The following is a 27,774-nucleotide window of genomic DNA, read 5'->3' as shown; positions in this document are numbered from 1 at the left end:
CATCCTATCCCCGGCATCCCCCCTCGCAGCCCCGGCGTCCTCGTCTGCCCCGGTGTACGCCCTCCCACTCCCTCTCCAGCAGCTGCGCGGCGGCGGAGCTTGGCGAGCATTGTGGGCACCACCGGGACCAGGGCGGGCCCTGGGCGGTGGTGTCTCGGGACCGGAGAGAGAAGTGGGCGCGGCCCGCAGTAAGCCCGGCGGCGGCTGGAGGACCCAGCCTGTGGCCGGGCGCGGACTTGCCGGCGGCTGGCCCTCCAGGTGTGCAGCAGCTGCAGGCGGGAGCAGCTTGGGGCGTGCGGAGCCGCAGCCGGCTGTGCGCGTGTGCGCGCCGCGGTGACGGGGCACGCGCTGGGCGGGCGGCGAGAGCAGCCGGCCGCGGGGGAGGAGGAGGGGGCCTGGGTCCGGATGGAGACGGTGGACGTCGCTGTGGCGAGCGCACAGGCGGAGACAGCCGCCGCGACTGACTGTTGACATTCTGTCCACATCGCAGAGTGAACCTGGGCGCCCGCGTCACAGAAGGTCAGTAGGTCCAGGGCTGGGTGTGAATCCCACAGTCAGCTTGGAGCAGGACGCGAGTCCTGGGTGTAACTGAACGTGGGATTGGGGTGTATGTTATGAGTGTAAATGCGTGTATTTGCAAAGAGAAATCCAGTCCGTACTGGCGTGTGGGAGCTCTGTGCTGCGATTCCACACAGCGCTTCAGCGTAATGGGCTGTGTCTGGGAGGTGGGGTGGCTGTCCTCAGAAACGCACGCCGGCGGGGCATTGCGCACGCACACCGGGGATAGGGGCGAGCGTGCCTGCGTGAAATGTCGCTCAGTCCCTGTCAAAGTCTCTGGCCGGAGAAGCTGACTGAGGCGACGTCAGAGGTGGGTGTTCACAGGTGGTGGTAGAAGGAAAAAAAGCCAGGAACCTCAGGAGGACCCTGTTGGCTGGGCGGGGTTGTTTCGTCCCCACCCTTCCGCGCCCAAAGGTCATAAATGCCACCCCATCTTCTTTCCAACGTGTGCCTGTCACAGGGAGGGGAGTCAGGATGGTGGGTGCTGACTGAGAGGCCTTTGTGGACCCTTGGGGCAGGACCAGTCTCCAGTCGGATGCTCAATCCTAGGGAGATCCTGGGCGGGTGGGTGTGGGGGAGCCAGCTGGGGTGGGGTCCAGGGCAGATGTGTGTCCAGGGGACCTCAGAACTGGGTAGAATCCACTTGTCTTTGCCACCACCAGACGCTGAGTGTCTGTCTGGACCTGGGAGCTGCTGGTGGGGACATCCTGCTTTCTCCTGTTTTCTGTAGCTCCCTCTGCACCCTTCTTAACAAGCTGAAGGGCATTGACATGCAAGTGGGGTTTGGGCTCCGAATGCTGGGTTCTGCCTCTGAGTGGCCTCCGTCAGAGTGCCTTCACAGGGAATAATGGGGGTGTCCCGGGCTGGGCACCAGGACTTGCTAGTTCTGTTCCTGCTTTGTGACCCTGAGGCTGTACCTTTAGCCCCATGGGCCTCAGTTTCCCAGAGAGGGGGGAAGGCCCCCTCCCCCACTTTTCCTGCCATGGTGAGGAGTAAACAGAAGGGTCACACAGCTGGGGCTGTGAGGTCACAAGCCCTGATCTCCCCCAGCAAAGTCCCATCTTTGCAACTTGGGCAGGGGTCCAGGGAGGCTCTGCCTTCTCCTCCAAGCCGGCACTGAGTTTTCTGAGTCCAAAGGTGGGTCACGGTGGGTGGCTGCTAGATCTGGCCACTCAGGTTTTAAAAAGCTACCTGAAGTCCCTCCTCCCTTCCAAGATGTTGGGGAGTGGGGATGGGGACTGGAGGTGAAGAGCCACAGAAGTTCCTGGGCAGAGGCAGATGCTAAGCTTGGGTAGAGCCCAGCTCTGTCTAGCTGGGACTGCTGCTCAGCCCGGGGTGGTGAAGCAGTTTGCCGGAGGTGACCTCAGCTCCAGAGAAGAGGCCCCTTAGGCTGCAGGCGCCCCGACACCTTCCTCTCCCTCTTTCCCAGGATCCTGGGTCAAGTGTGGCTGAACCACGGTGGTTCAGAATGACTTGAACTTGAGGGGAAGGGACCCTAGCCGGATGGTGGTGGCAGCCGCACAGCACAGTGGTTGAGCAAAACGGCTGTTGTCACTAAGCCCTGGGTCCACATCCCAGCGCCCCCTGCCCCTCCCGCCCATGCTGTATCCCACCTGTGTTCTGCCAAAGCAGAGCCCGAGCAGTAGACTTGGGAAGTGGTCTCAGGGAATAAGGTGGGGGGTGAGAGGTATGGGGAGAGAAGGGAAAGCAGCATGAGGACACAATCATTTTATTATTGCCACCGCCCTGTCCCCAGCCCCTCTCTCGGGGAGCCTATGGAATGTGTTTCCTGTCGGAGAGAAAACAGGGGAGCGGTCGTCCATTAGCTCTGTCCCTTGATGGACAAGGGCACCCCCATGGACATGAACTCCCGTGAGGTTCCAGGCACACACGTGTGAGGCCCGGGGGCTCCTGTGGGTGCTGCCCTACACTGTGGCTTCAGAGAAGGCCCAGCATGGCCCCAGATGAAGCTGAGGCTGTGTGGCAGCAGAGGCGTGGCTCGAAGCCAACAGGGAACTCAGTGGTAGGTTGCCGGAGAGGCTGGAGTAAGAACTGGGGCCCAGAGTGTTTGAAAGTGGCCACACTGAGGTGTCCAGCACACTGAGGTGTCCAGCACGCTGAGGTGTCCAGCACGCTGCATGAGCTTGGGCAGGCCACCTAATTTCTCTGAACCTCTGTTTCCTTATCTGGGGTTGTGAGTGTTAAAATAAGATATTTGTTAAATTTGAACATGATGATGGGTCCCTAGAAAGAGCCCCATGAACAGAGCCTTTCTGTGTATTCGGGAAGCCAACACGTTATGGGTGGTGGCTCAGGTACCCGCTTGTTCAAGTGGCGGAGGAGGCTGGCGGAGGTTGACCACCAAAGGCCTTGCTCCTGCTTGTGGAATCTGGGGCTCCAGGCCCAGATAGCTGACCTGGTCAGTCTTTCCTGGAGCTGTGCCTCATCCTCCAGGCCGCCTGAAAGGGTCTGCTTAACAGTCTGTGAATCGCTAGCAGTGCCCTGTCCCTGGGCATGCTCCTCAGACACGCCTGTTGCTGGGGTCTGTCCCAGGAGGGACGTGGAGCCCGGGAGTAGGCAGAGGGGACTAGCAGGCAGCTCGGAAGCAGGTGCTTGAGGAGGAGTGGAGGAAGGTGGATGCTGGGGTTTGGAGCTGGCAGATTGGCCATGGGCACCGGTCTGGGCCACAGTTCAGTGGGAGGATAGGGCAGGGGATGAGACAGTAGGCGAGAAAAGATGGGAGGCAGTACGGAGGGGAGAGAAGGACTAGCCGCGGTGCCGAGAACAAGGGAGGAAACAGGGCTGTGGTGTGAGTTGGTGCAGCCTTGGTGTGAGGGGACCAGGTGTGTCTGGGAGGTGGGACGGGCTGGGCCTGTGGGGCGTGATGATTGGGTGGCATGAGGGAGGGGAGGCAGTGGCTGGGGATTAGTTAGGGGGTTGCTAGGGCATTAGCCAGCGTAGGCTTCATATTTTCAGGTTACCGTGCCTGTAAGTCTCCTCATATCCTCTTCTCCCCAGTGTGTCTACCTGTCCCTCCCAGGCCACCACCCTGTTTGGCAGGGGAAGTGCTGTCTGCAAACACTTAGGTTCTGTTGCGAGAGGTGATTGGAGAAGGCGTGGACGTGTCTCTGCCAAGGCCTGTTGCCATGGTACCATGGTGGCCGTTGTCTCCCTACCCTCTCCCATCTCTGAGCAACGGGCCACCCCCTTGGGGAGAGGTCGCACAGCGGGAAGGTGTCCAGCTGCCTCTCGCTCATGCACAGGAGCGGCTCAGGCTGGCACACAAAGGCCACTGTGTCCATCCTCTGGCCTACAGGCAAGATCGCACCTAGGCTAGAAAGTGCAGCAGCCACTGTCTCTTGTCATTTAAAGACTCTTCTTGACCCCTGCAATTTGGGCCTCATTTTGTTTTTAGTAAGTTTAGTAAAAAACAAAAACAGCAATCTACCCATCTACCTTCTCCGCTTGTCAAGAGGGCATCTTTATGGAGGCAGATGGCATGCTCTTCTTGCCCACCCCTCCCTCAATGCTTTGGTGTTTCTCTAGTGGGAAGTTCTACCTTGTGTCTGACCTCAGCTTGCCATGCTGCACTTTCCCCCACTGTTTGCCACAACCCTTTGGGCTTCCGAATAGTCATAAGGAGATTCTTTTCCATCTGCTCAAGATGTGAGGCAGTGCTCTGGCCAGGTAGCTCAGTTGGTTGGGAGTGTTTCCCGTACATCAGAATGTTGCGGGTTCAATTCCTGGTCAGGGCACACACCTAGGTTGTAGGTTTGATCCCTGGTCTGGACATGTATGGGAGGCAAACAATCAATGTTTTTCTCACATCAATGTCTCTCTCTCGCCCTTCCTCTTTCTCTGAAATCAATAAAACATATCCTTGCGTGAGGATTAAAATAATTAAAAACAAAGATGCGGCAGTTGTAGGGGCCTCCCAAGGCAGTTGGGACGCCAAGGCAAGGCCTGTGCTCTGAGGGACCTGGCCCAAGCAAGGCTGTGCTGAGCACCCCCCACCCCATCCCTGCCCACTCGTGGGCTCTGGACTTGCACCTTGCTCTCAGGGCTGGCTGGTGTCCCGCCCTCTTCCTAGTTCAGGTCCAAGGCTGTCAGACTCCTTCCTGGACCCTGCTGGGCATGCTGGCTGGGCCCTGCCAGGCCTGGGTCAACAGATGGCATCAGGCATGGGCACTGGGGGGCCTGCCCATCAGCTGACTGGTAGTGAGCAATAGCAGAAGGAAGTGATGGGCTGTCAGATGCAGCGAGGTGTGCCCATGTGTGCACACCTGTGCACCATGTCCCTGGAGGCCATGCTGCTGGGTGGCTGTGTGTGGCTCTGTGTGGGTCCAGGGCATGTCCCTGTGTGCACCAAGTTGTTCTTGTACTTTTCTCTGGGTATGCCTGTTGGCTCCCTGCCAGGTGCTCTCCAGGGTCCTCGAGGGTGTGCCTGTTTGGTGGCAGGTGATACTTTAACCCAGAGGGATTTCCTGGACCCCTGGACACCCTGAGTCTTATGCCCTGCCCAGTTCTGCCCTCTCTTCAGGCTTTCTGTCCTGTCCCTGCCTCTGCCTTGAGGAAGCTGCTTCTCCCCCGTGGCTGCGTGGGTGCCCACTGCTGTTGGGGTGGGGCATGGGAGGGACAGCCAGTCCAACCTCCAGCTGCATCCTTCGAGCTCTGAGCTAAGGGGGCGGGTGGGTGAGCCCGGGTTGAGGAGATGAGTCAGGATGGCTGCAGGGGTGGGGGAAGCTGGGCTGTGTGTCAGCATGCTCCAGGAAATGTGCACCCTCCCCCTGCAACCCACTCTCAGACGCTGGGCACCAGTGTAGCAGTGTGAAGGCCCTCCCACCCCTGCTGGTCCATGGCCTCTGCCCCTGTGGCTGGTGGAGGGCCTGGCGGGGCAGAGTGGTCTCTGGGGCTCTGGGCACCCCCCGGGGGCTGGGCCTCCACATACGTCCTGTCGCCATCGTCGTGGGCATTTATGGGGCTCTTCCTGTGCCAGACCCTGGACGGCACACTGCGTGTGTGTTAGCTCACTGGCTCCTCACAGCAATCCTGTGAGGTGGGTTCTGGAAGCATCTCCATCCTAGGGGAAGTGGAGGCTCAGAGAGGCTGGGCTACTTCTACAAGGTCACACAACTGTGAGAGAACCCAGGTCTATTCTTGACACTCACTGCCGTTCCCTCTACTCTCTCTCTTTTTAAAAATCCTTACTAGAGGATATGTGTGTTGATTTTCAGAAAGAGAGGGAGGGGTTGGGGGGAGAGATTGATGTCAGAGAGAAACATCGATGTGAGAGGGAAACGTTGACCAGTTGGCCCCCACACTCGCCCTGACCTTTGGTGTGCAGGACGACGCTGCAGCCTAGGGAGCCGCCCGGCCAGGGCTCTTCCCTCCACTCTTCTCAAAGTCGGATCCATCTCAGCCTTCGTTCTTCCCTTCAGAGAGGCAGAGAGGCCGTCCCAGCTCCCCACCTAAACAGGGCTCCTCACCCGCCAGGTCCCCTTTGATGATGTGGCCGTATGGTAAACACCTGTGTAGTGTAATTTCTCTTTTATCCTCCACCTTCCCACCCCCTAAGTCCTCCGGGGCAGGGATCTGTCTGTCTGGTTCACCGAAATAGCCTCTGCCTCAGCAGAGAGGCTGGAATGCAGTAGGGATACAACAGACGTTTGATGAAAGAATGAATGAACATGTGAAGATATGTCTGACCCTCCTGTCCACTGTCCCTCGCACAGCAGGGACCACCCCAGAGTGGCAGGGAGCACAGGCTCTGCAGCCAGGCAATTGGATTTAATTTCGACTCTTCTACTGTTCTGGTATCTAATGCTGCATAATAACCACCCAGAAGCTTTTGGCCTAAAATGATGGTGACATTTATTCAGCTCATGAACCCACAGTTTGGGCAGGGCTAGGTGGGTACGCATGTTTCTGCTCAGCCACTGCCATCGGGGCGGCTCAAAGTCTAGGGGCCGGAGTCGCCTGCAGGTTCAGTCACTCTCGTGTCTGGCATGTGGTACTGGCTGCTGGCTTGAGGCCTCAGTTCATGGCCACATGGGCCTCTCCCTGGATTCTGTCCGGGGTTTCTCACAGCACAGCGGCTGGTAAAGAACAAGAATCCCAAGAAAGAGCCAGGCAGAAGCTGTTTCACCTCTTCTTACCTAGTCATAGGAATGAGGTGGCACCACTTCTGCTGTAGCCACAGGTCCACACAGACAGACCCACACTGAACCTCTTTTTAAAATCTTTACCTGAGGATATGTTTTATTGGTTTTAGAGAGAGAAGATGGGGTAGGGGGAGGGAGAGAGAGAGAGAGAAAGAAGGAGGAAGGGGGGTGAAGGGAAAGAGAGAGAGAGAAACATTGGTTGCTTCATGTATACGCCTCAACCAGGGAATCAAATCCACAACCTAGGTATGTGCCTCCACCAGGGATCGAACCTGCAGCTTTTTGCTGTATGGGATGACACTCCAGCCAACTGAGCCACCTGGCCAGGGCAACCCCCCACCTCTTAACTGAGGGGTGTCAATGTCACATGGTGAGAAGAGCATGTGAGATGGGGGACATATTGTGGGACGGTGTGGCCGCTTGGGGAGATGCAGTCCACCACAGCTACTCACTAGGAGTGTGACCTTGGGCAGAGTATTTAGTCTCTTTGTGCCCCAATTTCCCCATCTCTGAAGTGGGGGACACCATCAGTAGGTACTGCATGGGTATTCCTTTAGTAGTGCCCACACTTCTGCCCACAGATGCCCTGGCACAGGCGAGGTCTTGGTCTGGATTTTCACCAAAAGACAGGATCCAGCCCCAGTTCCCCACCCACCCACTCTCATGTCATACAGGAGGCACCTTATTGTGCACAGCCCTTCTGGGGGGGAGGGGCAACTAATGGGGGGAGACAGGGTACCTTGAGTAGAAAAGACCTTTTCTGTCTCAGTTTACTGTATCATTTGGAGTCAGCCTTTCTGAGGGACAAAGGACAAGTGTTGGTAGAGACACCACGATGCTGGGGCCCCATCAGGATTTCTCTGGGCCTGGGTGGAGGGGGAGACCCTGGCAGAACCCCCATCTTTATCCAGGGAGATCTGGATAAATGAATCATGAACATGCTATGTTTGAGCTGCAGGCCGTTTAGAATGTGTCTGAGGGATCTCCCTGCCTTTCCTGTGTCCCCCGCACCTGCCTCCACCCGAGTCACTGCTCATCTGCCAGAAGTGTGACTCCCCAACCCAGGCTGTGAGCGTGGGGGAGGAACCTCAGGGTTTGCTCATCCTGGCCCGGGTTGGGGCTGCTCCTCAGCCGGGTGTTGGCAGGGGGCCCGGGAAGAATCACGGGGTTTGCGCCAGCCCAGCCTGGTGCTGCCTCACGTCTAGCACTGCCCTCCCGGGGCCTGCTCCGCGCTGCGCCTCCCCCGTGAGGATGGCAATGTGGTTGAAAGCAGCGTTCTGGGTCTCAATTCTGTCACCACCACCTATCAGCTCTGTGACATTGGGTGGGTCTCAATCTCTCTGAGGCTCCATTTTCTCTCCAGGAAGAAGGACATGGTTGTGGTAAGGACTAAATGAAGTAAAAATTATAGTATATTTGGGTTATGGGAGAGTCTCATGAAATGATCACAGTTATTCTTTACAGATGAAACAACTGAGGCAGAGGGAGTTTAAGTGGTTTCCTTACAACTATGTTAAGTGTCAGACCCAGAGCTGGAACCCAGGTGTTCTGATACCAAGTGGTTGTTACTCATCTCCTGCAACACAGAGAATTACCCCCATCCCTCAATCCCTGTTGCCAGAGGGCAATGTGGCCGTCATCCTAAGAAATACCAGCAGGAGGACTCTCCCTTTTCCTCTTTGCACTACCAAACTTGCCTGTAGAGGGCGCCAATGTCCACCTTCTGGCCCATCCTGGTGCGGGGAAAGTACGCAGGTGAGGCTCTGCAGTGATAGGGGAGGGTTGGAGCGATCCAGTGGGATGAAGGGAGAGCAAGAGCTGGCTTTGTGGTCGCTTTTAGTAAGAATGCCCTTTAGACAGCAGCTAGTGCCCAAGTCTTCCTGCAGAAGACTCTAGGGCTACCAGTGATAGTGGCAGTATTGTAGTAGACTCATTGCAGCATTTCTCCCTGGATCAGAATCATCCGGGGAGTTTGTTAAAGACACAGGTTTCCCATCCCCACCCCAGGGCGATGGAATCAGAACTGGAGCAGTCACACTAGCTAACACGACTATAGGTCTGAGCCAGGCCTGGCTCTGAAGGCTTAACATGTAGTAACTCACTGACCCCTCCAGCCCCGTGAGCTCGGTACTGTTAGCATCCCCGTTTACAGATGGGGAGTCTGGTCTGAGGCACAGAGACGTTAAGTAACTTGCCTAAGGTCACACTGTTGGCAAGCAGCAAGGCTGGGGCTTGACCCCATGCTATTTAAGACCCAGGTGGTTCTTGTGCTCAGTGCATTCAGAACCACACATTTTTTCCTTTTAATCCTCATCTGAAGACATGTTTATTGATTTTAGAGAGAGGGGAAGGTAGAGAAAGAGGGAGAGAAATATTAATGTGAGAGAGAAACATCAACTGGTTGCTTCTCATACATGCCCCAACTGGGGACCAAACCTGCTGCACAGGTGTGTGCCTCAATCAAGGATCAAGCCCATGGCCTTTTAGTTTATGGGCCACCAGGCCAACCTAGTGAGCCACACCGGCCAGGGTAGAACCACTATTTTAGAACACCAGCCCCATCCCCTTTCTTGTCTCTTTTTGTTTCCTCTTATTTGTCATTTTAAATGGTGTCTGTGGTTTTTTTTTTTTAAGAAAACTTATAAAATTCAGAAAAGCAGAAAGAATAAAAAAATCATGATCCTTAATGTCATACCTTGAACAATATGGCCCTGAGCATATTAGTTAGTCTGTTTCATTTTATTCTGAGATTTTCTTTAAGTCTGTCCCCATTACCTGTGCTTCCACACCCACTTAGTACTGGCTGAGAGGTGCTCGGTGGTTGGGTGATGCTGTCTTTCTTTAACCTGCCCCCTCCTGTTGGGTATGTGGGTGGTCCCCAGTGTTTCATAATTATCACAATAATGTGGTGGAGACCCTTGAAAGTACAGCTTGGCTCACATCTGTGAATTTTTCCCTGTGGGATGGCATGGAAATGGAAATGGAATTGCCAGGTCAAAAGGCATGCATATTAAAGTAACCCTTTCGAAGCATGTTATGCTAACAGAGAAGTGCACAGATTATGAGCATTCAGGTTGATGAATTTCCACGAACTTGACACACACGTGAAAAGCCAACACTCACATCCAGAAATGGGCCTAGATCTGTATTCTAGAAGCCCTGCTGGCATGCATGGAATGATTCTCTTTTGTATTGCCAGATTTCCTCCAGCAAAGTTGTATATTACTCTCGTTTGAGTTTTCTTAAGATTGAAGCACAAGCTTTGTTTACAACCAGGGTGGATGACAAAACCATCTGGAGTCAGGCAGTGAGGGACAGATGCTGGTCCTCCCTTCCTGGGGTAAGAGGAGGTCATCCAGGACTGGGATCGGGGGTCGGTTTGAGCTCCAAATAGGTTAAGAAGCTTTTAAAGCAATGGCCCTTTGTAACTTCTTCCCCTCCTTTTCCTTCTCCTTTCAGAGCAAACCATCCATATAATTAATGTTTTAAAAATATTTTCATTTATTTATTACTTTAATTTTAGAGAGAGAAGGAAAGGGAGAGAGAAAGAGAGGGAGAGAAACATCAATGTGTGATTACCTCTTGCACACCCCCTATTGGGGAAGTGGCCCGAAACCCAGGCATGTGCCCTGACTGGGGATCAAACTGGTGACCGTTTGATTCACAGGCCAGCACTCAATCCACTGAGCCATACCACCCAGGGCATAATTAACACTTTTTAATCTTTAAATTATAGCATGCTCATGGTAAAAAAACCAACAACAATTAAGTAGCACAGAATGACAGAGTGAAAAGTCTCTCCCTTGAGATTTCCAGTTCCAGCCCCATCTTCAGAGGTGACCAGCAGTCTAGGACCGTCGCTTGTGTTTCCTTCCGGAAATTGTCTGGGCAAGTATGAGAATTTACACATTCACCTAAACTCATGGGATTCTACTCTGTGAGCTGTTCTACATCTTGTTTTCATGAGTCATTAGGGTATCGCTGTGTAGTAGCATATATGAATTCTACCTCCCTCTTTTCAATGGCCATGTAGTGTTCCACTGCACTCCTGCACTGGTTCGGCTGCACTCGGGCGCTGGTTCCACAAGAGGGTTGAATGGTAGTCGCTCGGGTTACTTCTTTGTATTTTGCTGTTACAAACAGTGATATAATCAATGCCTGTGTGCAGAGATCTTATCGCCTCATATGAGTTAACTTGTGGAATAAGTAAGTTTTTAAAAACAAAAATGTTGGCATGAGGTGCATGCACACTGAAATTGTTGACAGATGTCGCCAAATGTCCGCACACGAGTGGCGGCCACACTGGTTTCCTGACATCTTCATGCCATTAGCACTTTTTTTAACCTTTACTATCTGGTGGGCAAAAGTGATACCTTATTATTGTGTAACATTCACAAAATTACGGTACATTTTGTAGCTTCTCCCGTCCACTGCCATGCATTGCTAGTAGTCCTCTGGCATGATGGCACTGCGTGGCTTGTGCGGCCCTGCGTTGGGTCCTTCTCCGGGAACCCAGTTAGCACAGGCACTTGTCTTGCAGGGTTTCTTTTTTTCTTTTTTGGTCAGTGTCTTGCCTTTCAGAACTTGCACAGTAGGAAAGTCAGCCGAGCCACTGAGATAGTGAGCGTGGGGAAGCGATCTGTCGTTTTATCTCCATCCCGAGGTGTGAATTCCTAATTTCTCTGGGTTTGCTGGCTCTAAATGCCACGGTGCCCTGTGTTTCTGGTGATCATAGTGTCCTTCTCTGCCATTGTCCTCAGTCCTCACCTGGCTTATAAAGGAAGCAGAGGCTAATCTAGCCTCTCCTTTGAGGAAAACTCAGCTAAAACCCCCCAAAGAGTACAGGACCTGCTCAAGGTGATTCAGTGGCCGAGCTGTGAGCAGAGCCAAGCCCCCCTGGGTGGCCCTGGTGCCAACTCACGCTGCCCGGAGTGCAGAGGACCTAGGCCAGATGATAGAGTGCCCGCCTCTCTCGGGGCATCTGTTTCCTGAGTTCCAGTAACTGCCTCAGGCCCCCGCCTGGGAAGGGAGCTTGTCTGTCTCATCTTTCAGCTCCCTCAGGTGGCTGTGAGGACAAAGCTGCCCAAGCAGAGGAAACCACACTGTTCCCCCTTCCCCCTGCCCCCAAAAGCCCACAGACACGATGGAGGGGCTCCTGGCTGGGGCCTGGCTGCCTTGCCTCCTCTGATCCTAGCCAGCTGTCTCGGCTCTGCGTTCCTCTGAAGCCCAGAGAGCCCGGTGGGTCCCCTGGAGCTCTGCCCTGGGGTTGGGGCTGGGACGTGCCCCTTCAAGTGGCACCAGGAACACCCACAGGCTTCCACTAGAGAAGCCAGGGCCTTGTGACTTGGTGGTTCAGAGTAGGTTCTGCAGAAGCGTTGAGGAGCAACCTGGGGAGAGAAGGAGCCTTTCTGGCCAGGTGTTGGGAGGACTTGGCACCTGCTTTTTGCCGTTTCATCCTTGTTCTCTTCCAGTGGCTGAGCTGAACTGTGCCCTTTCGGGGCCTCAGTTCTTCCATCTGTGCACGGGCACTGCATCCGCTGTGCATTTCTGTAGGTTTCAGAACCAGTGGGCCAGGTCTGACCTGCTGGTTGGCACCTGCTGGTGCTGCTCATCACACAGAACGGTGGCTGAGAACTCGGGCTCTGGCGTCAGACCTAGCTGTGTCACTACAGTGCCGGGTAAATTTTGTCAAGGCCCTTACCCTCTCTGAGCCACAGTGTCCTCCTTTGTAAAGTGGGATAACAGTGCTAGCATCTCAGAGGGGTTGGGAGATTGTAATAGCTAGGCTATTAGCTTGGGGCTGGTCCACAGTAAACTCCCAGAGACAGGCGCTGCCCCTGGCTCCCCTGTTCCCACAGCTTGTCCTCATGTCCACTCTGCCCTCTGGCCTCGCTGAGTCAGCAAAGGTTTGGGAGGAAGCTGGGCTGTGCTTGACGGGAGCAGGAGGCCTGGCTCAGAGTGCTTCTCTTTTCTCTTGACTCACAGTCTCTCCCAGAGAGCCCGTGGACCCCCTGCTACCCACCCCACACAGAAGAGGGGTCAGAGCAGGGGTGGTAGGGAGCTGAGCAGGACTGAGGGAAGGGGAGGGATTGTAACAGGTAGTAATTATAATGGGTCCCATAATAGTGTGGGAGCCCTGTGCGGAGTGTTTACATTCATGTGTAATCTCGTGAGGTTCACGGCAGCCACCCTACGTTATACAGGAGATGGTAAGTGACCTGCTGGAGGCCACACGGCTCTGAAACTTGGGGACCTGAGTGCTGAGAGAGGAGGGGGTGCAAGAGTGGCTCTCACCTCCCTCCAGAACTTACAGCATAAAACTGGAAAGCCCTTTGGGGCTCTCCCTTCTCTCTCCAGGCCCTAACTCTGGGGAGCTAGGAGGGCATGGTCCCTCCTGGGCTCTCCAAAGTTCGCAAATCGCAGTGGCCTCAGGGAAGTCCAAGGCACTGTGAATTCTGTGCCCTTCCCTGCCAACGCAGCCAGGCCACTGCCGCTCCTCAGCCAGGTATCTGAGTCCCATGGCTCAGTGTCTTTTGTGGCTGCCCTGCAAGGGACCAGAGCCCCAGGTGGGGGAATCTGGCTTTGGTGGCAGCAGCTTCCGGCCTTGGCACGCCTCTCCCGGCCTGGTCCCTCCCTGGGCCTGGGCCTGCATCCTTCCCGGTGTGTGAGCACTGGATCTCTGTAGACTGGGAGGGCTTCTACAAGAGCAACTCTCGATTGTGTCTTCCCCTAGACCACACGTGATGGACACTGTACATGCACGGTCACCTGTGTGTAGAGATGAAATGGGAGTCCAGAAGCTTGGTGTAACTGTCACCCCACCTCTTTCTCTCATGTGAAAGCACATCAAAATACATTCCGATAATGGGCTTGCTGTGAATGCTCTCTAATTGATAAAAGGGAAGATGATTTGCAAAAGGAACTTTGTTATTAGTAGCCCACGGGGCCCCTGGGTGCAAACTGGGAGTTGTGTCTGGCTCACCCTGGCACCCAGGCATGCGGTGCAGTGTTTGGCCTGGGGTCAGTGTTGGCCTCCAGGAGGGAGCCGGCTGAGCTGCCAGCCGCTGCTGGGCTGCTTGTTCTCGCCCTCGTTCTTTCACGTGTCAAGCTTTTTGTCTTAGTCAGGACTTCCTCAATGGAGAGGGAGAGAAATCCAACTCCTGCTGGCGTTAGGAACACAGGGACCCAGAGTTTTGCCCTGACTTTCAGCGCAGCTGGATCCAGCAGCTCAGATGCAGTCCTCAAACCCTGACCTTTGTCACGTTCCGTCTCTGTCAGTTCTCCCCCCGCCCTCCTCTGTGCTCTCCACCCTGTGGTTTAGTAGCCCCAGGGGAGAGAGTGGGGGAGTGTGCTGGGAGTGAGTCCTGCTGGGTCTGCGTAGGTCTCCTGCCCACTCCTGAACCAGGCTCTGGGGCCAGGACGGTGGATGTCCTGGTTGGCCAGGCCTGGCCAGGTGCCCCCTGCCCCCAGGACGGATGGCGGGCAGAGCTGTTTTGCTCACAGAGAGGCCAAGTGACTGTAGGGCAGGCAGGACCCAAGGTGTCCAAGGTGCTTGTAGAGCATCCCCTGGGTGTGGGTGGCAGTGGGGGTGAGAGGTCTGGGTGTGGAGTGGACATCCAGCAGGGAACTGGGGGTCTGATGCAAGCCTGGAGGGTGAACCACGTGATCCTTTCCTTCCTGTTGGGTGGGGTTGGAGGGTGTGGCCTGAGCTGAGAACTGCTGGGCTCCTGCTGAGAAGCCTGCTGTCTTGGAGGAAAGGACCCCACCCACACTTGGCCCCCATGTCCCTGAACTGGGTCAGGACCCCAAAGCTGCTCCCACAGCCCATAGGGCTCCCCACCGTAGAGGAGTCAAAAAATAGAAATGTCTGTGCCATTTGTCCACAACCTGGGGTGGCCCTCTGGCACCACTGCAAGGATCTGACTCCCCGAGTGGCAGCGGGCCCCACACAGGAAACTGCAGGGAGGGTGGGTCTGGGAGAGAGGCCAGTGTGGTAGCCACAGCGGCTTTACTTCCTTTTCCCACAGCTTGGGGGTGGGAGAGGGGCCTGGCACCCCCTTGGGTCGCCCTGCCCTAGTCTGCTGCAGCGTGTGCACCACAGCCCTCTCTGGGCTGTTTTGGTGAGTGCCTACTGTGTGCCTGGGTGTGGCCAGCACTGGTGCACTCAGAGGTGCCGCTGCAAGGACAATCACACGCAGGTGCCACCTCGCACAGTGCTGGCATGAAGTGTCACTGCTAAGTTCTGTCTAGACTTTTGGGGGGATCTGAGCAATGTGATCTGCGCCTGTGTCTGGTACACGACAATGTGTATTGTAGGCACACGTGCAGTCTGAGTGCATGCCTGGGTTGCACACACATGTTGATGTGTGTGTGAGCATGTGTGTCTGCATCCATGTGTGAGCCTGTGTCTGATGGGGAGTTGTATGTGTATATAGGATGTAGGTGCAGGTGTCTCAGGTATCTGTTAGTGTCTATATGAACCTGCATGTGAGCATGCAGTACCTGTGCATGTGCGTAGCTAATGATACACACACATGAGCATGCATGAACCTGTGTGTACCTGTGAGTCATGCGCACAGGTGTGTGCACATGCATGTGCCCTGGTGCCACACCTGTGCAGATGTCATTGCACGCTTGGGGCTGGTTTTTCTGGTGTGTGCTGAGCCATGTGGAGCAGGAAGGCAGAGGTGCCACCTTGGGCCATGGGTATATGAGGGGCCCAGTCTGCAGGACTCCCTGAGTCTCCCAGACAGGCCCAGTGTAGGAATCCTCAGCCCTCCTCTGAGTTCTCTTTGGGGCTGAGCTGCCAACTTGGGCTGTGGTGTAATCTGCTGGCAGATCCCCTTCCGGAGCTGTGGGTTCCTCTGGGCGTGGGGAAGCTGCCCTCTTCAACCTCCCCTCCCTGCCTTGGTGCCTCCCAGAACACAGGACACACCTCCTAGCCCTGTGGCCTCATGCACAGGAAGTATAGGTTGAGGGGGCAGGCCTTGGGGGAGGTGCCCTGCTGGGCGCCCCGCCCTACACCGGTGGCCCGCTGACCCCACTGCACCGAGGCCACTTTGCCAATAGCCCCAGGAACATTGCTGGGACCTGGGGCCGTGCAGCCACAACCATGTTTGGCAGGAAGCGCAGCGTGTCTTTTGGGGGCTACGGATGGTGGGTGACAGGTCGGGGGATAGTGCAGGGGTGGGGGCAATTTAGGCGTGCAGTCTTGCTGAGCACTGCCGGTACCTTGGGGAGAGGGAGCTCAGGTTGTGCCTGAACCCTGGGTCAGCGGGGGCGCTTTCAGATCTCCGGCTGATGGAGAGGGAGGGTTCTGGGAGGGGCATCAGACACTGTCATGTGCTCCCATATATGTGTAGGCACCTCTGCGATGACCGTGTGTGTGAGTGTCCGAGATTGTGTGGTGTGCGTACCTGCAGCTACTAGTCTGTGGGACCGGGGGTGAGGTGTGTGCCTGGCTGGGTGAGTGTTTCTCTGCATGTGACCACGTGTGCACGCTCTGTTTCTGAGCAGGTGCCAGTCTTCTCTACCTCTGGTCTTCTGACCCTGTGTGTGCTCTTCTCTGTGCAGGTGCGTTGTGCTCCTGTCTGTGTCATCTTTGTGACTCGGTGGCAAGAGGAGTCTGTGGCCTGAGGACCTTTGGGGCTGCCTCCTCTCTGCAGGGGGTGGGCTGTGAGAAGAGGGGGCAGGCCTGTCCCTAGAGGTCCCTCCCCTATGTCCGCCACCCTAGGCAGTCAACCTAGCTCTGTCCCAGCCTGAGCCGCAGGGTCTGTGCTACAGTCTCTTGCCTGGCCCTTGGGACCACCTTTAGCCACTAAGCTACTGTCTGGGATGAGAACAAATTTTTTCCTCACCAAGGGGCCAGAACACTGAGGTCAAAGCTTGTCTCTGGTTACCAGCTGCTGACAGCTTCTCCTCAGCTGGGGAACAGGGTCTAGTGGTTTTCGTTATCGGTTTCCTTTCAGCTTCTGGGCCAGGGGCGTTGTCAAACACAGGTTCACACTTTTGCAGAGAGGGTGGCTGGGGGCTGTCCTGGTGTAGGAGCTGGTGGGCTCATGGGCAGCACAAGAAGCGAGGGAGACAGGGAAGGAGGCACTGGGTGCTGGGAAGAGGCGGGCTCTGTTCCTTCGGCTGATTCCTCCATCCCATGTGTGTGCAGCTTTTCGTTTCCCCTTTTCTCCTCTCTGAAAGCACTTTGCCACCATCCTCTGGTAGGAAGGGCCTCTGGGTGCTCCATATCTGGCAGATGAGGACAGACAGGATGATGAGGTCAGGAGTGGCACTGTGTGGCCTGGTGCCTGCTCATGGGCCTTTCCTGACGCTTGGGCCGAGGGGCCGCTACCTTGAAGGTGGGGTTTGGATTTGAATCACCTGGCCTGCTTCCTGGTTGGGACAGTGTGTGAGGCTGGGCTGGGATGTATGTAGGGCAGGGCCCAGGCAGTGACGTGGTGTCCTCTGAGGCCCACCCTTCTGTGGGAGGTGTGGAGCTGAGAAAGGGGGGCTGTGCTGGGCACGTCGTACATGCTCAGTAGGTGCTTATGGAATGACTGAGGTGTTTTGTCCACGACAGGCATGTAGGTGGGGGCTCAGTGAGCTTGAGGGAATGGCAGGGCTTCCTGGACGGGTTGGAGGGTTAGGACAGGGGTCATCTGGGATGGCCGTCAGCTGGCATGGCATATCAGTCGGTCCAGGACTAAATTACAGCTTCCTGGAGCCCTAGTCCACTGCAGGCAGTGAGCAGAATCTCGTGAGTGGTTATTTTAGATCCCCATTGGATGCCAGGGAGACACAAGGTGACGGGGTGGGGAGGGGAGGGAAGGGAGGAAAGGAGGCACCAGGGAGAACCTGGGGACTTTGGAATACTGAAAGGGAAAGGTTCAGTGTCACAGCCACTGCCCTATCTTCTGTCCTCAGCCCTGCCATAGGCCCCGCCCTCCCAGGGCCACACCCCCACATGTATACCCTGTGTTGGACAGGCTGCAGGGCAGCTGTGGATGTGAGCACTTGCGTGGGTTGCTGTGATCCAGAGTTCTGGGGAGTGGAGTGGGGGTGGGGCCAAGAAGGGGCCACACCAGGAGTCTGGGTTCCAGTGCTGACTCCACCCTGACTCACTGAGGAACTCAGATGGGACACTTCCCCTCTCTGGGTCTCAGTTTCTCCGTGTGTGAGTGGGGGATTTCTGCCTTTCTTACAACACAGGGATGCTGTAAGAATTAAAAGAGATCCCTTGAGAAAATATAAAATGTAAGGGCTTATTGTTTGGGGTTACGATTGGGTTGCTCTAGACTACAAATATTGCAGCAGAATATGAGGCTCTGACTCTTGGGTCCAGCCTATCCTCATCCAGTGGGTTAAATGGGAGAGGAGGAGGGTCTGCATCCAGAGGGGGTTGGGGGCCAGTGAGACCCTTAGGGACCAGCTGTGGAAGCCCCAAGGATGGGATCCAGGAGGCCTGAGGAGAAGAAGCTGGGAGGGTCCCAGACTGGGAGCCTTGGGATGTGGGTTGTTTTGTTGTTGGGAACTGACATCCAAAGGTGCTAGAAAACAGATCTTTTGAGGTGTTCAGGGGTCCTTATGGAACACCCCAAAGTTATTCCCAGGTCAAGACTCTTATTTATCATTTAAATTTTGGGAAGTTTGTCAAACTACAGCAAGAGGTTTGGACGTTTGACTAAATAGAATCATAAGTCACTATGAAGCAATACTTAATTATCTATTTAACCAAAGTGGCAATGAAAGATTTCAGAGAAAATACAGAAGTTTACATAATTGTTAGCAAAACTTAGTTCTTACTATTTAGATTCCGTTTTCTTTTTTTTTAAGACTTTATTTATTTATTTTCAGAGAGGGAAGGGAGGGAGAAAGAGAAAGACAGAGTAACATCAATGTGTAGTTGCTGGGGGTCATGGCCTGCAACCCAGGCATGTGCCGTGACTGGGAATCGAACCTGTGATGCTTTGGTTCGCAGCCCACACTCAATCCACTGAGCTATGCCAGCCAGGGCAGATTCCGTTTTCTTAAATAGTCAAGTGCCTGATTAAGACAACAGAAAACAAATTCTTTTGATAAAACAAAATTTTTGCTTTTTGGGCAGAAAGCTTTTTCACAGTATCAGTAGCAGACTGTTAGCCCTTTCAGCAGAGCGGGAAAACCGAACTCTCACTTTGCTGCGGCTTCCTTTCCATGCCTCGCTCACCTCGGTTCGCAGTGTCCTTTTCAAGCAAAGAGCGAAGATTGCTTACTGGGAAATGCAAAGAACCTCGGGATGTACTGGGGACCTTGAGGAGGGAGGAATTAGCCCCAACTCTGTAGTTATTGCAGGCAAAGTCCTGTGGCGAGGACACAGCTCAGCCCCTTGGCCTCAAGAGGACTTTTAAATTTCCACCTGAAGATTCCTTATGGAAAATTCCAACAAAGCAGGTTTTAAAGAGCCTATGGCATTGGTGACTATTCTTGCTGGACTTGCTGATTATACAAATAATCAGGCCAAGTTTATTGAAACTAGACTTATTTTGCAAATAATTTAGTCTCTGTTTGGCTATCTTTGATAAAAATGAGGGTCATTTTAGAGAGAGGGTTGTTTCAATAGAAGCTATAATACTTCTTTGTGTGTATTAGGTTCTAGTGCTGTTCATTGTCTTTTCAGTTAAATTTTTTTCTACCTATAAACTAGACTGGAGCCTGAATTCTTCCAGTTGGCTAAAATATTGTGTTCGGCTATGGCCCTCCAAACTGCTACTTTCATCTTCCCATCCATTGACTTGGAATCACTGGGAACTAAAACTGCCTGTTTCTCAAGGCCATGCAAGCTAAAGTGGGACGACTCGATGTAGACTTCAGAGAAATCACCACAACAGCTCCTCTGTGGACAGTCTTTGTTCCTGCTGCAGAAAGATCACCGGGGACATTCAAACCGCAGACTGGGAGAATCTGTCAGACTGCCACTGCCCGCCTTCACTCCATACAAAGATGATTAGAGACAGACATCTAGAAATCTTGCCTGCCTGCCTGCCTTCCGAACTCAGGAACTGAGATTATCGTCTGCTCCCATCATTAACCTTTGTTTTTTGTTCCCATAGAAATGCCTCTTATTAAATACCTGATTGCTCGGGCGGTGGCGGGGGGGGGTGCGGGGATGTTGCTGGGAGTGTACTCAGAGTGGACTGAGTGGACTCAGAGAGGGAAAGCATCCCACCCTCCAGCTCAGGGGCGTGGCGCTGACTTGTGATTGCTGGAGTGGCTCCCCATTTCCACTGTGTGGCTCCTGGTACCACCCCCTACCCCTCCTGGCCCCGGTAGTCAGGTATAAGGGAGGGAAGCTTGTGGCAGGTCTGAGCTGAATGGGCAAAGGTGGCTGAAAGAACTTTTCAGGGTTTCAGGCATCCTGGAGGTGGTAGTGATTTTGGTGGCACTGATGGTGGTGCAGACAAAGGGATGGTGGTGACACTGATGGTGATGGTGACATTGATGGGTGGTAACACTTGTGATAGTGACACTGGTGGTGATGGTGACATGGGATTGTGGTGACACTGACAACAGTGGTGACACTGGTGGTAATTATGACACTGGTGGTGATGGTCATAATGGTGGTAGTAGTGATACTGATGGTAATTGTGACACTGGTGGTGATGGTCATAATGGTGGTAGTAGTGATACTGATGGTAATTGTGACACTGGTGGTAGTGGTGACACTGGTAGTGACATTGGTGGTTGTGACCCCTAAACAAGAAGAGACACCAATGGTGGGAATGTTGCCTACCTTTCTGTCTCTGGAGAGAGAAAGGCACCTCTTTTGCCAGCCATAAGGGCTGACATATGCAGAGAGTAAAAATAGAAGCTTGGCAGAGCTGTCTTGTCTTCCAGTGAGGTGCAGGCTGGCGCGGAGGAGCTGGCTGCCGTGACAGTCTGCCGCAAACATGATCTACCCTGTGCCGAGCTCCTGGGCCTGACAGGTCCCACCCGCCTGGGCACCCTAGAGCCTGCTCTCAGGTTCTGTCCCAGGAGTGAGATCTGCCTCCTTGGCTAGAGTGCCAACTCACAGAATGGGGGTGTCTTTGGTGCTGGGAGTGCTGGCATCTTTTCAGAGAAGAATCTTGGGAAGTATTGATGTGTTGAATGTCCAGCTGCCAGTGACTGATGAATCTAGATTTCCCAGTCTTCTTGTGGAATGGGGGTAATGAAGGGCGAGGCTACATACAAAGTGCGTAGGATCCCTGGGTCTGGAGTCAGATACTGAGATTCAGACTGGGCCAGTGACTTCACCCTTCTGAACCTCAGTTTCCTCATTTCTAAAATGTGGAGAATCCCCCTGACCAGTGTGGCTCAGTTGATTGGGTGTTGTTCTGCAAAGCGAAAGGCCACCAGTTCAATTCCCGGTCAGGGCACATGCCTCGGTTGTGGGTTGGTCCCCAGCTGGAGCATGAACAAAAGGCAACTGATTGATTTTTCTCTCTCACATCCATGTTTCTCTCTCTCTCTTCTCCCCCTTTCCTTTCTCTCTGAAAATAAATAAATAAAATCTTAAAAATAAAATTAAATTTAAAAAGGGGGCAGAATAACTGTATCCACCTCATAGGGTTAGCTGGGGCTCCAGCCCTACCAGAGCTCACTGCTCTCCCTTCCTGGGCTGGAGGAGTACTCCCCATGGCAGCAGCTGTCCCCTGCAGTGCCCGGTCGGCCTGGTGGTCTGGACTGGCCCAGGGACCTCTCTCCTGCAGATGCTGGTTGGGTGCCTTCAGCCCTGGCACTGACCGTAGCCCTTGCTTTTCTCTTGGCAGGATCGACAAGACCATGCTGGCAGGCCTGAAGGTCAAGTAAGTAGCCACTTCCTGTTATGCAGAGGTCAGAGATGATGGCAGACTAAAGCTCTTCGCCGCAACCCCCCACCCCATTTGCCTTGAAGTTCTGGGAAATATGGGTGGGGCTGTTGCATTTGTCATTCTCAGTCTGGGGGTGCTTCTGGATTGGAGGAGGCTGGATCAGGCTCCTGACTCCTGGGGTATTTGGGGAAAGTAGGTGCTGGAATGCAAACAGCAGGCACCAGAATGGTGGGAAAGCGATGTGACTTTTAGACTACATCTTAGGCGTGTAAGAAAGATATATGTGTTTTCTATCTTCTGCATTTTTGTGTGGAGCCCTAGTCCCACAGGCTGTCTTTCTGACATTCTCACCTACTTTAAAATTGTGCTACATAATTCTAGGACATTACGACACACTCCAGTGTGTATGTACGATCAGTAGGTTATTGAGTCATCTGTTACCAGACATATGTCTTGCTGGTCAGCCTGGTCCTGGGGCTCTCGGAGACTTCCAACAGCAGATTCAGGGCCTAGGGATTATCTGCTCGGTTTGCCAGGTATCTTCTTGTCTGTCTGGGAAGTCCTGAGCAGACGCACCTCTCTCCCAGAACCTCCTTCTCTTCTCTCACCACCCCTTTCCTCTCCCCTCTATATTTCTGGCCAAACAATCTTGTCTACATCCTGATGCCCTTTCCCTCTTGAATTTAGCAAAAGTCCACTTCCATCTGTATCCCTCCTTTGGGCAATGAGTACTGACCAATCATCTATGCCAATGGAGTGAATTGAAAATGAGGAATGTTCTAGGAGAGAAAAATAGCATTGGCCACTAGCTCAAAATATTATCCTGCCACATGTGAATTGGCTTGTGCATGAAAAATTCCTCCTCCAGAGTTGGCTTCTTCTGCCTCTAACTCCCCCATCTCAGCTGAAAGGTTTTCCAGGCCAGTCTCCCTCCGCCACACCATTCAGATGCCAGCACTGACTGAATTTCCCCCAGGTACATGTTGCTGGGCAAAACACAGCCAATCTTGAGAGCTGGCATATAAGGTGGTCAAAATAAGATCCTCCCTACTCCGGTTTGTTTTGCTCAGAAGGTTGAGGGTGGGCAGCTGGTGGGACAGGGATGGATGGCAAAATATTCCTGCCCTCAGAGCTTTTAGTCTCTTTGTAGAGTTGACATCAGAGGTGCCACGAGAGCAATCCTGGAGGACTGATAGGAGGAGGTGGCTTCTAAAGCAGCTCTTAGAGACAGGGTGGGACAATGGGCCCACCTGTGCCTGTACATGGGGTGCGCATCAGCACAGCACAGCGTCAGGGTGAGTCACCATTGGGCATGGCACTTAACTTCTGTGGGCTTCAGTTTCTGCACCTCTGTCCAGCGTGCACGGCAATGTTTGGCCTTCCTACAGCTTCTTATCTGTGTGCTGAGCAAGGCATGGAGCAGAGATACCAAGGGGTGTAGAGAGGTGCAAATCTGTCTTATGGTGCTGTCTTGAGACATCTTGTTTAGTTTAATATAATGAGGTTCTGTTCATTTTTACTGGTAAAGAGGGCATATGTAACCTGGAAAAGGACTAGTTACAAAACACAGTGAGGGCCAGGGTCATGTCATGGGGCGATGGTGAGACTGGGACTGCCGTGGGGTCTTCAGGTGCTTGGGGGACGGTCTGAGGGCGTGGCCCCTGGGGAGATGGCGTTGAGGTGGTTGTTTGAGGCACTCTGTAGGACCATGTTTCTACTCTATTCGGTTAGGATTTTTTTGATTGCAAGAAACATAACCCAGTTTAATATGTTAAAAGACAGAGTTTATGGGGAAAATCCCACGCTGCCTCAGGGAACCCAAGGGGAAGAGGTAGAGTAGAGCTCAGGAATCGGGGAGCACGAACTAGAAACTGGCCCCATTAAAATCCCAGCTGGCTTCTTTGCAGAAGCTGATAAACTGATCCTAAAATTCATATGGAAATTCAAGGATAATCTTGAAAAAGAAGAATGTGATTTCAAAATTTGCTGCAAAGCTACAGTAAACAAGACAGTTTGGTACTGGTGTAAGAATAGACACACAGATCAATGGAATAGGATTCCAAGTCCAGAAATAAACCCTCACATTCATGGTCAATTGATTTTCATGAGTGTGTCATGACATTCAATGGAGAAAAATAGTCTCTCAACAAAGGGTGGCGGGATAACTGATAGCACATGCAATCGGATGGAATCCAACCCCTCTCTCACACCATACACAAAAATTAACTCAAATGTAAGAGCTAGCACTAAAAGCTCTTAGAAGACACATAGATAGAAATCTCTGTGACCTGAGATAAGGCAGAGGTTTTTCAGGTGAGATGCCCAAAGTTTAGCAGCAGCAACAACAGCAGCAAACTGATAAATTGAACTTCTTCAGAATGAAAAAACCTCTTGTGTCACAAAGGATGCCACTAAGAAAGTGAATAGACAACCTACAGAATGTGAGGAAATATTTGCATATAACATACAGGAACTCATATCTAAAAATATAAAGAACTCATAACTCAATAACACAAAGATATAACACAATTAAAAAATGGGCAAAGGATCTGAGTAGACATTGTTCCAAAGAAGATGTACAAAGAGACAATAAGCACGTGGAAGGATGTTCAACCTCATTAGCCATCAGGGACAGGCACATCAAAGCTACAGGGAGATACCACTTCACTCCCTCTCAAATGACTATAATCAAGGAGACATAATTACAAGTGTTGGTGAGGAAGTGGGGAAATTGGAGCCCGCATACATCCATTGCTGGTGGGAATATAAAATGGTGCAGCTGTTCTGGCAAACAAGAAGACAGTTTCTCAAAAGGTTAAACGTAGAAGTATCACAAGACCAGCAATTCCATTTTAAAATATTTATCCAAGAGAAATGAAAGTGGATGTTCATGCAGAAACTTGTACATGAATGTTCATGGCAGCATTCTTAATAATGGCCAAAACTGAAAATAACCCAAATGTGTATCAGCAGGTGAATGGATAAACATAATGTGACATATCTGTACAATGGCATGCTATTTGGCCATAAACAGGAATGAGTTACTGATACATGTTAGAACATAGAGGAACCTTGAAGATATGCTGAATGAAAATCAGTCACAGAAAAGCACCCATTTGATTCCATTTATATAAAATGTCTAGAATAAGCAAATCCATAGTGACAGAATAGATTAGTGTTTTCCTAGGGCTGGGGCGGTTGTTGGGGACACAAGGGGAGTGAATGCTAAGGGTTACAGCTTGCTTCTGGGGGCGACGAGAGTGTGCTGGAACTATGTAGTGGTACAGTGTTTGCACAACCTTATGACTATACCCAAAACTGTTAAAAGGGTGTGATTTGCATGGTATAAGCAACAAAGCTATTTAAACAAAGAAAGAGGATCTGGTTGCCCCAGCTTGGGTGGGTTGCGTACCACTGGGCCAAATAGCTTAGCTGGAGAGATGGAGTTTTGTGCATAAAATTTGGCTGCTGAGGCCACCTCTCTGTGTGGGAGGGGTTAGTTCTCAGAGAGGAAAGGTGGATTATGGGCTGGGCCGATACTGTAGGAGGTTTTGTCCAGCCCTCTCCACTATCCTGGGGACCGAAAAGAGGATTTGTGCCTGCTCCTCCTCCCCTCCCCTCCCCCACTGGCAGTACCTAATATGGAATTCTCTCCTGGTGCCCAGGACACGTCTCTGCTCACTGACAGGTCCACGCGGTGGCCAACTGCTCATGCTAGGGCTCTCTCCGGCACTGCGGTGCCTCCTTCTTTCTGCCTCTGCTAGGTGAGACATCTTCCTCTTTACTAATGCCCCGTTGACTACTCCACTGAGCACCAGATAGCCCTGGGCTGTGACCCATGCTCCCAGTGGCCTCAGCTCCTTCTGCACGGACCTGGTGTCCTTGACATGAAGTCAGCCGAGCAGCTCCTGGAGGTGTCGCTGAGCTACGCAGCTCTGAAGAAGGGGGTTCCAGCCCCACTGTTACTGAGCACATGCTATGTGCTAAGTTTTCATTGCACAGTTCCCCTGAGGTTTCACAACCACCTCATGAAGCAGCTACCACTTTTCCCCACAGCTTACAGATGAGAAAGTGGAGGCTCAGAGGGCTCAGGAAACTTGATCACCGTCATCAGTGAGCAAGTCATGGGGTTAGGATTGGAATCCAGGTGTGTTTTTCGTGGCTGGTTCAGTCCAGGCTGGAGCTGAGTAGTTCTCAGCATCTACCCTGCCCTCCTTTCCCACCTTTTTGTACCTGCTGTATATGAAGACTCCATGTGACTCGGTCACAGAATACACCTGCCTCCGCAACATTGTGGGCAAGAGGGCCCGTCCCTCTGCGGGAGGCCTGGGTTCAGAGTGTCTGTGGTGCCTGAATGACAGCACCCTCAGACGGGGTTACAGGGGGGTGGAGCCACGCAGGAACACTGGAGCTTGGTGGCAGCACAGTCCAGTATGTGCAGGAGAAAGAGCTGGGAGGGTCAGGTCAAACCCCCAGGCTAACAAATGGCCAGATCATCCCCATCTGTAAAATGGGAGGGTTGGACTAGTGTTTGACCTGCTGTCTTCTAGCTTTGACATTCTAGGAGTTGACCTTGATGACTTGGGTCCTTTTGCATTTCTCTCAGGACCTTGGTGATGGCAGATGCTCACTGTTGAGTAAGTGAGTGCATGCATGCACGAATGTCTTTGAGAACAGGGACTCTGCACACCTCGTCTCTGGCACCCAGGGATCTGACACCATGGCACATAGCGGGCTCTCGGTCTGTATTTGCTGAATGAATCACGGGTCGTGTAGTTAGCCCATTACATGCAGGTGGAGGGATGGAAAGAAAGAGGCAGTGTCAGCAGGTGGGGCTCCCCCTTCTCCAGCCTGCTCTGGGATCAGCTTGGGACAAGGTCCCTGTCTGCAGCAGTTGAGCCATAGTCAAACTACATGCCCCCAGGTGAGGGCCCAGGTTGGCAAGACCAGGTATCTGGGGTTTGCTCAAGTAGCCGCATCCAGAAGGTAAGGACCCGGGCTGGGAGCTTCAGATACTTCCCTCCATCACTTTTTGCTGCCCCCGGCTCTCCCTCTCAGGGACCTTGCTTCTTTGCTGAAGAAAAAGATATGTATGTGTCTGCCCATCTTACCGGCTGGTAAGCCGTGTCCCAGCTGACCGGGATGACCGTCACCCAGGGACTAGCCATCGTGGGGTGGGGTGAGCATGGGGTCGGTTCAGTGCAGCCTTGTCCCTGCTGCTGGGGGCACAGTGTCGTGCACACCCCCAATGATGGGAAATTTGGAACCTATGGCCTTGTAGAAAAAAGAATCCAGCTTTCGGTCATTAGAAACGTCATCTCTGAACAGAGGGAAAGCTTGTGATGGAGCCTGGAGGAGACTGTGTCCTCTTATTCCGTCCTCAGGAGAGGGATGAGGGGGCCTGGAGGAGCCGTCTGCCCAGCAGCCTGGCTGGGCAGCATTCAGCTGTCCTGTGGTTTGGCCAGAAGACACCACACAGTCACCCCTCATCTAGGTTTCAGATTTCACCAGCTAAGAATTTAAAATCCTATTAGAAGTGAGGTGACCACACAGGCAGGAGCGGACACAGTGTGTCTCAGCTTAGCCTCCCTTGGCCCCTGGGGTCCCTGATGGCAGCTGCAGGGCCATTGCCCATGCAGGATGGGGGTGGGGCTTGTTGCATCTAGAAGGATCTAATTTCTTGCCCTTTTACACTCAGGGCTTCCATTCCCCTTCTATGAGAATCGTGCACAGGGTCTGGGTGATTCCCCTCACGGACATCTGCTTCCCCGGGCTCTCTCGCTCACCTAGGCGGGAGAGAGCAGAGTCAGGGCCCAGGTGTCAGTGCACCGCGTCTCTGCATCCAGCTTTCCAGCCTTCCTTCCAGAAAGCCCACCCTCCACAGTCCACCCCTCGATTCCAACTTAATGGCTTTTTTCTTGTGTTGCTCTCGGGCCATGATCGCCGGTCAACTCCCTCAGCTTCCACCAGGTCTTTGTTTACTGTGGATTACAAGAATCCTTGTGGCACCACCAAATGTTCTAGAACTTTCTTTGGCTGCTCCATCTTGCTCAACTCCTCTTCCACACACCTAGGACATCTGCTGAGAGTTTGCTGGGGTTGTTAAGAATGGGGGAACTTGATTTTTTTCGTGGGGGGTGGCGAGAAGGCTGAATCAGTTCAGATCCCATTTACCAGGCACTTACATTCCAAGCCCAGTGGTAGATCCCAGGGGTTGCGGGGAAGCAAAGATG

The 27,774-nt window shown here is 53.2% G+C and overlaps 1 protein-coding gene across 2 annotated transcripts in view; it reads left to right on the top strand.

Moving 5' to 3' along the window:
* Positions 1-336: 336 nt before the first annotated feature.
* Positions 337-27,774, top strand: part of RAP1GAP2 (RAP1 GTPase activating protein 2) — a 194,402-nt gene continuing 166,964 nt past the window's right edge. The window contains exons 1-2 of one of the 2 annotated variants that reach the window (XM_028520082.2): positions 337-519; positions 21,500-21,535. In XM_028520082.2, the coding sequence (XP_028375883.1) occupies positions 21,513-21,535 (23 nt within the window). In that variant the 5' untranslated portion in view covers positions 337-519; positions 21,500-21,512. Of the gene's footprint in view, positions 520-15,735; positions 15,876-21,499; positions 21,536-27,774 lie in introns of those variants that run through there. The other variant, XM_036033276.1, reaches the window with a different exon arrangement.

The sequence above is a fragment of the Phyllostomus discolor genome, chromosome 8 (genome assembly GCF_004126475.2).
Source record: "Phyllostomus discolor isolate MPI-MPIP mPhyDis1 chromosome 8, mPhyDis1.pri.v3, whole genome shotgun sequence".
In the NCBI taxonomy this organism is placed as follows: Eukaryota; Metazoa; Chordata; class Mammalia; order Chiroptera; family Phyllostomidae; genus Phyllostomus; species Phyllostomus discolor.
Note: the sequence above shows the minus strand (reverse complement) of the source record. Positions and strands in the feature narration are given on the sequence as shown.